The sequence below is a fragment of the Capra hircus genome, chromosome 18, assembly GCF_001704415.2.
Source record: "Capra hircus breed San Clemente chromosome 18, ASM170441v1, whole genome shotgun sequence".
In the NCBI taxonomy this organism is placed as follows: Eukaryota; Metazoa; Chordata; class Mammalia; order Artiodactyla; family Bovidae; genus Capra; species Capra hircus.
In genome coordinates this window covers 3926327-3942834 of record NC_030825.1, presented here as the reverse complement: position 1 = coordinate 3942834, position 16508 = coordinate 3926327, and the positions used below count along the sequence as shown (strand labels likewise).

The window sequence follows — 16508 nt, the reverse complement described above, 5'->3', positions numbered from 1 at the left end:
AAGATGGCTGTTACGGTCAAAATATTTATTTTAAATAAAGAAATAAAGTAAATTGCTGGGTCAGATGTTCTGTGGAACAACCATTTTGTGGAAACTCATCCTTCTAGGAAATTTTTCTTTTTGTTGATAACCTCCCATATTTTCTCTTATTCTGAAATTCCTGTCAGTTAAATTGGTGTAATAGTAAGTGGCGTAAACCCAGGACGTCAGTAGCGTAGCACGTTTGTTTCTTACTGGTGCGAAGTCCAGAACAGGTGAGGTGGCAGCTCCATCTAATAACACACGCATGCGAACACATAGGGAACACATAACCTTTGGGGGGGTTGTGGCACGGGAAATCTGAGTAGATACATTTTCATTTAATTTGTCTGTTTTGAGAATGAGTCTTGAAACTTCAGCCCTGCCCTTTGAGTCTAGAACTTCGGTGGTTTCTCATCTTTCTGCCAAGTAATGGATTCTGCTGGATTGGTTGGGGTCAGTAGCCTGTGGTACCCAGTAGAGAAGGGAATCTGGGACCTAGGTGCTCCTGATACAGACATTCAGTTGGTTTTAACCCCACTCCTCTCCTCCACCTTCAAAGGTTCCTGGTATCTCAGTTTCCTGAACCTTTGTAGGTGGTATGGCTTGTTTATTGGCCATTCCACATGGCTACAGCTTGAGAGAGCAGACCAAGTTTGCTTTCTACCTTCAAAAGTTTAATTGATATCTTTCTCTTATTATTCCTGTTCTTATCCTTGTGTAGTTCTGCTTTTGTACATTTATTACCACTATTTGGCAGGGTTTTGGTAGGAAATAGAAAGGAGAGCATGTGTTCAGACCACCATTTCCAAGTGAAAGATCCCACTTCTCTTCATGAACCATCTTACGTCTCCCCAGATCCTGCCCAGGGCAGGGAGATTTAAAGCAACTTTCCAGGCCAGTATTCTTGGACTCTGCAACTCTCAGGTTTGGACAAAAGTTTATTTTGTTTTTTTTTTTCTATTATAGTGTAAGGAATCACCCCAAAACTTAGCCACTTGAGACCATTATTTTATCATAATCTCTCTTAATTATGAGGTGGCTGGACTCAGCCAGATGGCTCTCATGCAGAGCCTGTCTTGCAGTTGGGCTTAGTGGCTGGTCTGGGACCATTTTGATGGTTTAATTACTTCCTTGTCTGGTGTCTGGGCCAGGAAGACTCAAACACTTGGGATCTGGAACAGGCTCCTTAGATATCTCTCTCCCCCTGCGGTATTCCCATGTGTTCTCTCCAGCATGGAGGCTTCAAGGCAGACAGACTTTTTATGTGGTAACGTGGGGTTTTAGAGGTGCATTCCGAGAGACAGCCACCTGGAAGCTCTGTATCACTTTTCTCAGCAAGTCTTAGAAGTGCCCTTTCCCCTGAACCTCGTAAGCTGACGCAGCCACAAAGGCCCGCTCAGTTCCAAGTGGGGAGACATACCCTCTCTTTTCACTGGGGTAGTGTCAGTTTCTGGACAACATGGGAGCTGGGAAATTTATGGCAACCATATTTGGAAAGTAGAGTTAAAAGATTCTCTCTAGCATTGCTGCTTAATCTCTAGATGAGAACAAGTAACTTAGCTCCTTAGATATCAGTGTTCTTACTCATGAATTGTAAATGTGTTAGCTGTTGGTACAGGAATGCTACTGACCATTCCCCCTAAAAGTAGTATACAGTAATACCCATTTATTTGTTACACATGTGTTTCTAGATATCTGGAGTTCAGTTCATCTAGGCTCATGTCCAAGCTGCTAACCAGGGTTGAGACTTTTGCAGCATGTGTCTTTCCGCTGTCTTAGACCAGCAGCTTCTTGAGGTATATTATTATGGCTAAAGGGAGGAATTCAAGGGACAAGTAAAAAAGCACAAATACGTTTAAAGCTTCTTTTCCTCTCAAATCAGTTAACATCTCATTGACCACTGAGGTCATATATCCAAGCTCATCATCTGTGGGGCTTGGGGAGTATCTTCTTGGTCAACAGGGAAGGAGTATTTATTTGGGGAATAATGGTCTAATCTATCATATAGAGTCTCCCTCTGTTTTTGACTCTTGACATATTATGGAGAGACTTTCTTAGGACAGCAGTTGTTGTTCAGTTGCTAAACTGAGTCCGATTCTTTTAGACCTCATGCACTATAGCACTTGACGGTTCTCTGTCCCCCACTCTATCCTGGAGTTTGCTCGTATTCATGTCCATTGAGTCGGTGATGCTGTTTAAATATCTCATTCTCTGTTCCCTAATTTTCCTCCTGCCTTCAATCTTTTCCAGCATCAGGTCTTTTCCAATGAGTCAGCTCTTTGCATCAGGTGGCTAAAGTTTTAGAGGTTCAGCATCAGTCCTTCCAGTGAATATTCATGGTTGACTTCCTTTTGGATTGACTGGTTTGATCTCCTTGCAGTCCCAAGGGACTCTCCAAGAGTCTTCTCCAGTATCACAGTTCAAAAGCAGCAATTTTTTGGCGCTCAGCCTTCTTAATGGACCAACTCTCACATTCCTACATGACTGTTGGGAAAACCATATCTCTCACTTATACGGATCTTTGTTGGCAAAATGATGGCTCTGCTTTTTAATATGTTGTCCAGGTTTGTCATAGCTTTCTTTCCAAGAAACAAGCATCTTTTTATTTCATGGCTGCAGTCACCATCTGCAGTGATTTTGGAGCCCAAGAAGATAAAATCTGCCATTGTTTCCACTTTTTCCCTTTCCATTTGCCATGAAGGTATGGGACCAGATACCATGATCTTACTTTTCTTAATGTTGAGTTTCAAGCCAGCTTTTTCACTGTACTCTTTCATCCTCATCAAGAGGCTCTTTAGTTCCTCTTCATTTTCTCCCATTAGGGTGGTATTATCTGCATAACTGAGACTGTTGATATTTCTCCCAACAGTCTTGATTCTCACTTGTGGTTCATCCAGCCTGGCATTTCACATGGTGAAATGTGAATTTCACATTTCCCTGGTGGCTCAGATGGTAAGGATCCACCTCCAATGTGGGAGACCTGAGTTTGTTCCCTGGGTTGGGAAGATCCCCTGGAGGAAGGCATGGCAGCCCAGTCCAATATTCTTGCCTGGAGAATCCCCATGGATAGAGTAGCCTGGCGGGCAGCGTGGGTTGCAAAGAGTCAGACACGACTGAGCAACTGAGCACACACACAAACTCTGCATATAAGTTAAATAAGCAGGATGACAGTATACAGTCTTGATGTACTCCTTTCCCAGTTTTGAACCAATCTGTTGTTCTGTGTTCTAACTGTTGCTTCTTGGCCTGCATACAGGTTTCTCAGGAGACAGGTAAGGTGATCTGGTATTCCCATCTAATAATTTTCCACAGTTTGTTGTGATCCACACAGTTGCAGGATGTGAGATCTTTTAGCTGTGGCACGTGGGATCCAGTGCCCTGCCCAGGGATCAACGTTCAGCCCCTTGCATTGAGAGCATGGAACCCTAGCCACTGGACCACCAGGGAAATCCCAAAGATTCTTAAATGTAAAACTCTCATTTTGTGCTACCTGTGATGGTGAAATAGTACCAGAGTAAGATAGTTCTTAATATAAAAATTTGGTTCTAGTCCCAAGAAGCCTAGAAGGAAAAAGAAAAGCTAAGGACTTCTGTTCTTTGCAAATCTGGAATATAGGATTTGTCTATCATTATTGTGAATGACCTGTTTGAACACTCAAAATAACACCATAATCTTGGACCCTCCGACAGACAGATTGCAGTTAAACAAAATTCCTCAGACGTTTGTATTTGCTTGGGAAACCCAAGGCAGACATAAGGCATTTCCCCTCTTTATCTGAAGTTTCTGGCATCAAATTCATATCTTCATTTGATCCTTTAGGACTCAGTGTTATTGAGGGCAGTTTTCTTATATTTGAAATTGGACAGGGTTCTCAATTGGGTAACTTTCTTTCACTCCTAAATCACTATCTATGTAGCTAGTTTTAAGGAATTTTGTTTCATCTTTGGGTTGTTTTAGGAACAGAACAGGAGCCTTCTTTAGGGTTATCCCAATTGTTTATACTGTTGCTTTTCTCCTTAAAATAATGCCAGTGTGTTCCTCGCAATTACTCCACGTCCCTGTTCCCACTTTGACTTAAGCGTGAGCACTAATATGCGCGTGAGGTGCAGTGGGAGGCCCTTCAGTCTTCACTTTGGTGATCTCACGTGGGCTCTGATTCAGAGTGACGGTCGTGTGACAGAAGTAACCGAGGGGGTTTGAGAGACATCAGACTTCCATCTGCTGTTGTTTCCTTTTTTTAATTAATAAGGGCTAAAGTCTGTCTAGAACTGTTGAAGTAAATTTTAACCATAACACTCAGCAGCCAGAGCTTACAGAAAGCCCAGTGATTTTTTTCCTTGGTTCTTTATGCCTTTTTTATTAGATTTTGTTTCTCTCCTTTTCTTCCGCTTGTAAACTTGGTGTCTCTTTCCTTGATACAGGGTGATTAAGGAAGTGGATGCCACATCTAAAGAAGCCAAATCCTTCTTCAAGCAAAATGAGAAAGAAAAGCCCCAGTCTAACGTCCCTTCAGCAGTGCCATCACCTCCTGCCGGGTCAGGGTGAGTCGCCTAGTCTCAGGCCCAGGTGTACCTGGCACGTGGGAGAAGCTGTTTTCCCAACAGGGGCGCCCTCACCTGCAGCTCTCATGGCTCCTTTCCTGAGAGCAGGAATGCTGCTTTTCTGTCTTTGCTGAAATACCTGCCAAAATGGAGGATGCAGAGAAAAATACTTGCAGAATGGAGGATGCAGGCTTCTTGTTTGACTCTGAGCAAAGTCCTGGTTTACAGTGTTGGCCACAGAGGTGAACATAGAGTAGACTTCACATTTAAAAAATGGTTTTTGAATGTAAATATCAGCAGTTCATCATAACATGTAATAAAGATTTGAGTTGAATACTTCCTTCCTAAAAATCTACTAAGAACAAAAAAAGGTCAAGGCTGACTTACAAATAATTTTATTAGCACATTGTCAAGAACTTAACAGTTTTTCTCCCTTCATACTTTCCATAGTACATGAGTTATTTTGAGCTGAAGGCTCGAATTCTTTCCGTGGAAGAAGGAAAAATTTCTTTCTTCTTAATCTACGTGTAAGAAGTAAAGGTGACAGTTAAGTAGGAGGAGTCAGGGCATTCGCCTCGAGAGTGGTGAACATGGGCCACTCACTTCCATCGCAGCGCTGATCGCCTCTGAGTCCTGAGCGGAGCTCTCTCTTCTTGAGGTGTTTAGGGTGGAACAAGTCACCTGTAGTTGATTTGCTGACCTTTCAGTTTTTGCTTCGTCCTTTCCCCCTAAAACGGTAAAGTTTTATTTTGTGTGTGTGTGTTTTTTTTTTACGAGGGCTGAGATAAAAATAGGAGGCTCTAAGCTGAAACTGCATGCTTTTGGCTTTCTAGTTATTATATTGTCTGAGAGGGGTTCTCTGCAGACCAGTGGCTTTCAGACTTTTTTGACTGCCACTCACAATAAGAAAGACATCTTACATTATGACTTAGGTGAAATGAAAGTCGTTTAGTCGTGTCCAACTCTTTGCAACCCCATGGACTGTAGCCTGCCAGGCTCCTCTGTCCATGGAATTTTCCAGGCCAGAATACTGGAGTGGAGTTCTCTTCTACATTCCCTTCTCCAGGGAATCTTCCCAACCCAGGTATCGAACCCAGGTCTCCCTCATTGCAAGCAGGTGCTTTACCGTCTGAGCCGCCAGGGAGGCCCCACATTATGACTTAGTCTATCCATAAATACAGATATGTATGGTGACTTCTGTTTTATGTCTATTATGTGATTATTAGGGCTTCCCTGGTGGTTCAGAGGTTAAAGCGTCTGCCTGCAATGTGGGAGAACTATGTATAGTATATGTCTTTTGAAAGAATGTTATAACCCATTGAATCAATTTCACAATCTCTTACAACCTGTATTTAACTAATACTGTGCTAGACTGCATATAGAATCAGCCTTCTGCAGGCTTATCTCTGGGTCAACAGGCTTGTATCTGGTGGTATTAAACAATGCCTCTTGCATTTATTGAAAGTGTTACTGTGAATGTTACTGTGGATTAAATGCTGGATGGAAATAAAGTCAGAGTTTCTTCTGCTTTAGGTTTCTAGCATAGTTAGTTTCAAGTAGCATAATTTTTATTTCTAGCTTCCTTGGGTGTTTCTTGAGATTCTACTTGGAAACAACATGTTTCAGAAAATACTATTACCGTAGTTCTAAAGATAACCGGAGGAGGCAGAAGTGGCATCTTGGCAAGGTCACCTTGTTTAAGTCACTGAGTCAGTCATGAAAATCTCACTGTATTCTGTATTCATGGCTTGCTTTCTTAGAAAGAGCTACTAACCTTTCAAAGATAAGAAATCTGCTGTTTTAGTGGGAACCAGAAGGAAACAGATGGCATCCTCAAATTGGGACACCTCTAGGAGATTTTAAGAACTCACAGTGTACTGAAAGACTGCACAGATAGTGAGAGTGCAGTATCCTTGGGATTAGTAATAATGAGGTTCCATCACCACCCCTCGACCTGAGGGGCGCGGCAGGGAGCAGCCTGTGGCAGTGAGGATAAGGAGGACCTCCTGTCAGGAGCTGAGAGCTTTGCTTGAGCGATGGATCATCCAGGGGAATAAATAACGAAATATCCCATTCCTCCCTCCATCCTTTCTCTGCTGGGGACTCCATTGGCCAATGAGGCTCATGAAAGAAAAAATTATCCTGTACTTGTTAAAATGCAAGGAAGATTTATTCAGGATTATTATAGTAGGTATTAACAATTGTCACAGTAGGGGAGAAAGATCAGGCTTAACTTTTTATTTTTAAAAACTTTTTTGGAGTTCAGTTGCTTTACAATGTTATGTTAATTTCTGCTGTATAGCAAAGTTATACGTATACATGTATCCCCTCTCTTTTGGGTTTACTGCCTATTTAGGTCTCCACAGAGCACTGAGTAGAGTGCCTGGTGCTGTAGAGCAGGTTCTCATTATTACCTATTTTATACATAGTGTCTTAGTGTGTATAGGTCAGTCCCATTCTCCCAGTTCATCCTCTCCCCGCGCTTTACCCCCTTGGTATCCCCTATGTTTGTTCTCTGCATCTGTGTCTCTATCTGTGCTTTGTAAATAAAATCATGTATACCATTTTTTCAGATTTCACACATATGTGTTAATATACGGTATTTGTTTTTCTGACTTAACTTCATTGTGTATGGCAGTCTCTAGGTCCGTAGCCATCTCTACACGAGACTCGGCTTCATTTTTCTTTTTCTGCCTGATTAATGTCCCATTGTATAGATGTGCCCCGTTTGCTTTATCCATTCCTCTGTTGGCGGACGTGCAGGTCCTTTCCACATCCTGGCTATTGTAAATAATGCCGCAGTGAACACTTGGGGTGCATGTGTCTTTCTGAATGATGGTTTTCTCTGGGTGTATGCTCAGTGGTGGGATTGCTGGGTCACATGGTAGGTCTGTTTTTAGTCTTTTCAGAAAGCTCTGCTGTTCTCTGTAGTGGCTGTATCAATTTACATTCCTACCAACAGTGCAAGGCGGTTCCCTTTTCTCCACACTTTCTCCAGCATTTGTTGTTTGTCGATTTTGTAATGATGACCATTCTGACTCGTGTGTGCCTTGTTATAGTTTTCAGGCTTGATTTTGCATGCAGCAAAGAGCTGGGGTTTGTGGCCAGGGAGCAGGTGAGGGCTGGGAGGAGGGTCTGTGGATGGGCCAGTGCCGAGGGCGACAGCAGCAGTGAGAGGGTTCTGGCTCGCTGACCCAACAGGGTTCTCGTTGAAGGCAGGCCAAGGACTTATACGCCAAAGGTGGCAACTGAGGAAACTGTTCAGATACTGAGCGTGATCAGCTATCACGGGTGGGCGATTCTGTTTAACCTGATTTAGCAGGATTCTTGCTAAAATTGAGCTCTGCAAGCTCAACAAGGAGGGGGGCCAAGTATGAGACCTCATGGAGAAGAGGTTTCAAAGGAGCCTGACCAAGATTGGACCAAGCAGAGAGTCTGTTGTCGATACACCCATACGGGACAGCACCTGGGGCAAGGAGCAGTGTGGAGACGGACACAGGGGCCTCCAGATGGGTCAGCCGGTGACGTATCCTCAGCAGGTTAATGAACTCACTCCTTCGTGACGGGGTAAAGTGGAACCTGAGCTTCTTTGAAAGCTATAGTGAAACATAACAAGATTACAAGGATATGTCTGACTGAGTAAAAAAGTCCTCACAGTTTGTACATGAAAACAGGGACACATTTCATTAATGATACATTGACTTTGAATTTCTCAATAAATCCAGAAGATGACCTTCAAAGTTGACATGATAATTTTTCTGAGGTTTAGCTCAAAAAATGTCCGCAGTGGTCGTTGTTCTTGGGAAAAGACAGGGTCGAAAGGAATTCAGCTGATCTGAGGTGGCTAGCAGCATTCTATCAGCGCAGACATCAGTATGTGCTGCAGGCTGCACACACATGGTGTGGAAAGTCTGCAGAAGAGTCTACAGGAGATACCAGATTTATTAAATGAAATTTATTTAACGCAGTAAAATTTTTTTTCAGTGTTGGAATTGTTTCAGTTAATAGAGGTTGCCCAGGAGAAACCCATTGTTTGTTTATTTTTCTCTTCTCTAAACAGATTTAAGCAATACAGGAAAACCAGAGCACGAGAGTAAAACATCCTGTCCCACATCCTTTGCTAGAATCACAGGAGCAAACATTTGTAACTGAAAATGCATTTCCTCCACATGTTTAAAATAGTACACTGCTTTGGCTTAAAAAATCTAAAGTTTATACTTTGGGGATAGAGTAAACCAAACATCCAGTTTTCACTGGAGGCAGGAATCAGAGATGACAGCTAACTCTGCAGTTGGTAGAAGCAGCACCACGCTCCCCCTGCCGTGTCTGGATTCTCCGAGTCCTGTTACTCTAAGTGCTCGATCCACTTCTCACCCTCCACGTCCCTCCAGCCCTGGTGACCAGTTGAATCCAGCTTCTGTCAGTGTTTGTGGGTGTCTGGCCGGTACACTCACTGCTTGTCTTCAACCCAGCATTTACTACTTACTCGATTCCAACAGTGGGCAACGATTAGTCCCATTCAAGTTTATGATCCCAGCCAGAGCCATTAACTTGTTTGATTAAGGGCTTACTGTTTTAGATTCGTCTTTATAGACTGAAAATGATCTAAACCAGCAAAACATAGGGTTCAAGACATCATTTTCCTGTGTAATTTTGTGTTGTCATCTCGATCTGTTGAGGGAGAAAAAAGCCTTCATTGTTGACTCTCAGACATCATCCTGGGTGGCATCAGGTTAGCACTGTTTGCCCCAAAAATAGGAGAGAGAGGGTTCCTCACAGTGTCACGCTGCTGGTCGGAGACCTGTTGGTGCTGAGTGTATTTGAGCCATCCATCCCCAGGACCTTCACTTCATACAGCAGGGTCTGTCTGAGCCGTTGATCTCTCCCAAACTCTTTGGACATGAGTTAATAAAACCGTGTTGACTTTTAAGTTTCAATATATAGCCTTTTGATAGAGATCATTGAGCATTTTACTTCAAGCAATAAAAATCGAACATAGCCACAGCACTGGGTTGGAAAAGTTTTTAATTTTTGATCTGAATCTCATTATTGATCAGTCAGACTTCTGATGTATGTTGATTTATTTTTTTAGGCCATTTTACTTTTAAAGTGTTACAGTCACATTGAGAGGAGCATCTCAAGGCTACTGCTGCTGCTGCTGCTAAGTCGCTTCAGTCGTGTCCAACTCTGTGCGACCCCATACACGGCAGCCCACCAGGCTCCCCCGTCCCTGGGATTCTCCAGGCAAGAACACTGGAGTGGGTTGCCATCTCCTTCTCCAGTGCATGAAAGTGAAAAGTGAAAGTGAAGTCGCTCAGTCGTGTCTGACTATTCGCGACCCCATGGACTGTAGCCTACCAGGCTCCTCCATCCATGGGATTTTCCAGGCAAGAGTACTGGAGTGGGTTGCCATTGCCTTCTCCATTGAGAGGACCATCTCAAAGCTAGATAAAATTATATTCCAAGTTTTTTGCCTGACAGTGAAGAAAGGACCTCCGAATTATTCACAAAAAATATATTTACATCAGTAGCAAAAGAAAAGACAGGCTACCTCAAAAATCTGACTTCACCTCCAGGTTTGATGCTCTTGTGAAATGCCTGATCAGGTGGCACACACCTGTGGGCTTGTGAGTAGTTATACATGATGAGGTTACTGAATGCCAGAGAAGGACCCTTCCCAGAAGAAGAGAATCAGCTTGTTTCAAAAGAATAAATATCATAAGTAAGTGCTTACTAGTAATTATTATAATTAATTATAATCATAATTATATAATTATACAGTTAATTGGAGAAGGCAATGGCAACCCACTCCAGTACTCTTGCCTGGAAAATCCCATGGGCGGAGGAGCCTGGTAGGCTGCAGTCCATGGGGTCGCTGAGTCAGATACGACTGAGCGACTTCACTTTCACTTTTCACTTTCATGCACTGGAGGAGATGGCAACCCACTCCAATGTTCTTGCCTGGAGAATCCCAGGTTCGAGGGAGCCTGGTAGGCTGCTGTCTATGGGATCACACAGAGTCGGACACGACTGAAGCAACTTAGCAGCATACAATTAATTATATACTTATAATCTTTATATATTTATAAATATTTTATTAACATTTCTAATTTTTATATAATTATTATAGTTAAGATCATTTGAAGAAAGTGGGCATTCTAGACATGACCTGTGGTATCTTTCATATTCATTTTTAAGAGAACAAATAGTATTAGCTTAATAGTTTAAAATTGGATGTACCTTATCTCTTTTTAAAAATAGCTATATTGAACTGTATTTATTTACCAATTAAGTTATGCCATTTTTAGTTTTTAGTGTATTCAGCATTGTGCAGCACTTCCCCCAAAATGCTGTCTGTCTCCATTTTTATACACCTCTCTCTTCCCCACCGCCAGGAAACCACTAATCTATCTCTTTGTCTAGATTTGCCTGTTTGGACATTTCATATAAATGGAATCATACTGCATTTCTTGTTTTGTGTCTGGCTTCTTTAACTAGCATGATGTGTTTTGGTTTTTTTGGCTGCACTCTGTAGCCTGTGGAATCTTAGTTCCCTAACCAGGGATGGAACCCGTGCCCCCTGCTTCGGGAGCTCGGAGTCTTAACCACTGGACCACGAGGGAAGTCCCTAGCGTAATGTTTTTCAGGCCCATTCTTGTGTCTGTACTTCATTCCTTTTTATGGCTGAATAATATTCCATCATATGACTGTATCTCTTTTTGTTTATTCATTCATTAGTTGATGGACACAGGATTGTTTGCTCTTTTTGACTATTACAAATAATCCTTCTCTAAACATTCATGTGCAGGAGACCTGGGTTTGGTCCCTGGGTTGGGAAGATCCCCTGGAAGAGGGCATGGCAACTCACTCCAGTAGTCTTGCCTGGAGAATCCCCATGGACAGAGGAGCCTGGTGGGCTACAGTCCCTGGGGTCACACAGAGTCAGACACGACTGAGTGACTGAGCGCACACACACATTCATGTACGAGTTTTTGTAGGGATATGTGTATGAACCTGGGCATGAGATTTCTGGGTCACGTGGTAGGTTGGACACAGCTTTGGATAGGACAGGGAGCCATAAGAGAATTCACGTGTTACCAAGAGGTTCCTTTGACCGTGATTTCTTTTAAAGCATGTGTAGTTCTATAAGCTCTGCTGTAGGAAAAAGAGACTGGTGGAAAGCTGTAATGTCCAGTAACATTATAAAAGAAATGGCTAGATAAAAGATAAGGCAATTTCCTTTTGTCATAGTTCATGTTGGACGTAAGGAGAGAGGTTAAGACTTTTGGTTTGTTCCCTGAGCCAGCTCTAAGCTTTCTACTTAGTGAGATTTCCTGTTTGATGATAGTTTGGGATTTTACTTCAGCTGACTCAGGGCTGGCCCTGCCCTTGTTTTATTGCTGTTTGTAAACAGATGCTCTTGACTTTGCCATTAACGCTTGAATGTGAATTTGTCGCTCCTAGTGGATGTGGTTCTGCCATTAGGGGGTGTTCAGGAGCGTGTGGTGAGAGAGAGATTTTGGTGCCACGTGACTTGAGACCATCGGTACTCAGTGGGTGGGGTTCAGGGGTACTGAATATCCTGCAGTGCTTAGGACAGTTTATGCAGAGAATTTTCTTTCCCAAAATGCCAGTAGTGTCCCCTTTGTGACATGCTGTTTTAGGGAGCTGGGGTCCTTCACTTTCCGGTTTGAGACTCCTCCAGGGTAGACATTCACAAACTGACAGTTGATGAATCAGATCTGTCCTTGGATGTTTTATTTGACCAGTATTTAAAAATCAGGAGAGTTGGCACAACACCTTGGATTATTGGCTTTTCTTCAGAAGCAGGTTGTGCCCCTGCCCCCACTCTTTGCTGACAGCGGGAAGGAACTGGAGCAGAGCCGACGGGTTGTGCCCATTCCCGTTCACGCTCCTCGGTGTTGCTGCCTGCCTGGTTCCTGTAGTCACATGCTTGAGCCCCCTGTTCCCCCTCAATGGTCAAGTCAGTTACCTTTTGGAACCAACTTGTTCTCTAGATTAAGTATCAGACTTACTGCCTTCTCAGATTGTAGGTTAAACGTTTATCTGCTTTAAAAGAATAAGTAGTTTCTGTTTATTGATAGTTTACCAGACTTAAGACACAGTCCTAAATGTACATTTATTATTTCATTTACTCCCTATGGACACTTCAAGAGATAGGTGCTAACTTTGTGCCCATTTCATAGATCAGGAAACTGAAACTCAGGGAGGTGCTCTTAATTTGTTAAAAGTACATGGTTGATGGATGGTGAAGCCTGGATTCCAGTCTAGTTCTACGTGAGACCAAAACCTGAACTCCAGCCACTGTGCCTTACAACCACTCCTTATTTTCAATTGACCTTTTTTGTTAAAAGTATCTCTTCAGCTTTATAACTGATGAAGGACCCTTTAAAGCTATTTTGTGTTTTGTTATTTTTGAAGGAAGTGAGATGACTATTTAATCCCGTTTCCTTTGTAAGCCTTTTCCTCATTAACCATGACTAGTCGGGTTTCCTGTATTATATTTTAATCTCAGCCTTATCTCATGAAATTGAAGGAGCTAGCACATTTTAAAAATGAGTTCCAGCTTTGCTTAGAAAGCAAAGACACCACTTTGCCGACAAAGGTCTGCATGGTCATGGCTGTGCTTTTTCCAGTAGTCATGTATGGATGGGATGTGACAGTTGGACCATAAAGAAGGCTGAGCACTGAAGAATTGATGCTTTCAAATTGTGATACTGGAGAAGCCTCTTAAGAGTCCCTTGGACAGCAAGGAAATCAAACCAGTCAATCCTAAAGGATATCAACCCTGAATATTCATTGGAAGGACTGATGCTGAAGCTCCAATACTTCAGGACTACCTGATGCAAAGAGCCTACTCATTGGAAAAGAGGCTGATTGATGCTGGAAAAGATTGAGGGCAAGAGGAGAAGGGGGCGACAGAGGATGAAATGGTTGGATGACATCGCTGACTCAATGGACATGAGTTTGAGCAAGCTCCAGGAGGTCATGAAGGACAGGGAAGTCTGGCGTGCCACAGTCCATGGGGCCGCAGAGAGTCGGACACAGCTTGGCGACTGAACAGCAGCAGCAGTGGACTCCTGCTGAGGTCTGCATCTTACACTGCGGAAAGCTTCCAGGGGACCCAAGTAGGAGATATCCTTGTTTGGCTTGTTTTAAGGTCATTTCTTCTTGCAACCATTTCTTCCAGAATAAGACTATCTAGAAACAGCTTTTAAGAGGAAATGATTGATTCTATCAGCCTCACTGGTACTGCTGTTACTTTACTTATCAGCTCCAGAATGCTGCTTTTTGTTGGGGCAAGAAAACCCTGTACAGGCTTTCACCTACATGTTCTTCAATGGATGCTTATATTCTGCTTCATTTGGTTTTAGCTTATTCTTAAATTTTATTTTAGGTATACTCTACAGTTGTTGCAGGTATAGGGTAAGTGGATTTGAAATTGAAATTAAACAATTATTTTAAGATTTCCCCATGACTACTTGGAATATTTTGAATTTATTACAGGTGATCTCATCTCATGCACATTCTTGATTTGAAGAGATTGTTCCAGGTCAAGCTACTAACTGAAAGAATTATGAATGGAGAGATTAATGATATTCCTTTCACCCCACCCTTCACTTTTCGGGGAGACTTTTTGACATTTAGATCAAGTAATTCATGCATCTAAATGAGAACCCAAACATAGAAAAGCTGCAAAGTAAGGACATTTTTCCTTTGTAGTCACTAGGATGGGATTGAATGCTTACAACAAATACTGTGCCTCTAGGAAATGTCCCTTTGGTTTTACAGGTTGCCCAGAGCTGAACAATTTCTAGTGATCTTAGAAAGTCCTATCAAGGAGTTGCTTTACTCCACAGAGCAACCTCCTTTTTAAAAACTTTTGCCTTTACCCTTGAGTTAAAGCAGCAACAAGTCTAAGAGCCAGATACCTATATGTGTTATAAAATTTAAATTTTTTATTTTTCTGTATTCCTATACCCTTGATTGTGCCAAATTTCTCTTAGTGTGAAATAGGGAAGGAAGACGCTTTGAGTGCTTCTTAGAGTGTAGGGAAGCATAGAAAGGGTAGGTAGCTGAAGTTACGACTCTTGTGAAGTTCAGTTGGTGCGATAATAGGAAATTGATTTGGAAAAGATACATAGAGGCCTTCATTTAAGGAGAGAGTTGTGATGCTATAGGGATGAAGTGGAAATATTTTGGTTATAACATGAATTTATTGATTTTAGTTGCTTCTTGTGCTTTAGCTTCTTTCAGTGTACACTAGAGGGCAGAGTTCCCCTGAAAAGATGGTTTGTCTTTCTAAGATTGTCTTTTTAAGATAGTTTGTCTTTGGCAAGATCCCAGGAGAAGGAAACATCCCTAAGACTGGGTGTATAAGTGTGTAATGTACATTTTCCTCTAATGATATGCGATTGCTCTCTTGGTATGGAATATTTTTATGTTTTATATATAGTTTCTACATTTTTCTTTTATTAGAGAATGTTTTGTTTTAAATTTTACCATTGTGCTTAGAAAGTGGAAAATTATTTTTTCCTCTCTAGAGTTCTTTCATTCCCAGTCCCAGAGGCTAATCGTTTCAGCCAGTTATCAGTTATATTCCAATCCTTCCCTGTATTATGCTAATATATTATAATATATATACATTAAAACAAAAATGGACTTGCTCTTTCTTCATAAATCTGCAACTTGTATTTTTAAACAGTCTTATTTTGAGTATCTTTCCAGGTCCGGTATAAACGTCTACACTTTTTTATGCCTGCATGATACTCTGTTGTGTGAATATTCTATAATTTGAATAACCAACCATTCCCTTATTGGTGAACTTTTAGTTTTCCAAATTTTGCACTTATGAATAGTTCTGTAGTAATCCTTGTACATACTTTTTTTATTTAATGTTCTTACGCTGTTATTTCTGGAAGACAGATTTCTTATAAGTGGAATTGCTGAGTCAAATGTACGCATCTTAAATCCTAATAGGTACTGCCAAATAGGCAACAACAGTTTGAAATCTCCAGTGTTATGTGAGTTGGAGGGCGCATTTCTGCACATCATTACTTTGCTAGTATCCAAAGGTTTCTCCACAATCATGTTAACTGATTCCTCTTAACCTACTGGTTTGTGTTGTGGCTTAAAATTCCCCCTCCTTTGAAAACTTTTATCAGAAACACTTTTTTTTTCCCCCCAAGAATTAAACTAGTGCTGCATGTTGGTGCACTTGTCAAATGTTAGAGAAGGAGAAAATCAAGATTTTGGTATCGCCTCTAGATTGTCTCCATGTTATATCAAATCATCAAAGTTAATTAATTCTCAGTCATTTAAGAGTTCAGATAAAAATCTGAGTTTTATGCATGCTGAGAGCAATTGTGAGCCAGTTTAGGGACTGTAGTATATCATAGATTCTTTAAAATGCTATGTGTTAGCATTCTCTCTTTATGTCCTTAGTGGTGGAAGTCACTACTCCCAGATGTTTTCATGTCAGTGAAGAATGTCATTTGTCCTAAGCTTAGCAGCCAGTGATTCTGACATTCTGATCATGTTCTGATACAGGCATCTTGCTACTGTTTGGTGGGAGGTTATGATTATATAGCGGAGAAGGCAATGACAACCCACTCCAATACTCTTGCCTGGAAAATCCCATGGACGGAGGAGCCTGGAGGGCTACAGTCCATGGGGTCGCTGAGGGTCGGACACGGCTGAGCGACTTCACTTTCACTTTTCACTTTCATGCATTGGAGAAGGAAATGGCAACCCACTCCAGTACTCTTGCCTGGAGAATCCCAGGGACGGGGGAGCCTGGTGGGCTGCTGTCTATGGGATTGTACAGAGTCATACACGACTGAAGTGACTTAGCAGTATGATTAAATAGAAAGATGCATATTTGATAAATATTTTTATTTGGATTAGGGAGTTTTTCTTATGGGA

At 41.9% G+C, this 16508-nt stretch overlaps 1 protein-coding gene across 1 annotated transcript in view; it reads left to right on the top strand.

The window, feature by feature from the left end:
- Positions 1-16508, top strand: part of BCNT (Bcnt protein) — a 98441-nt gene that overhangs the window by 14423 nt on the left and 67510 nt on the right. Inside the window, 1 exon segment of the mRNA NM_001285692.1 lies at positions 4443-4562. Within this exon segment, the coding sequence (NP_001272621.1) occupies positions 4443-4562 (120 nt within the window).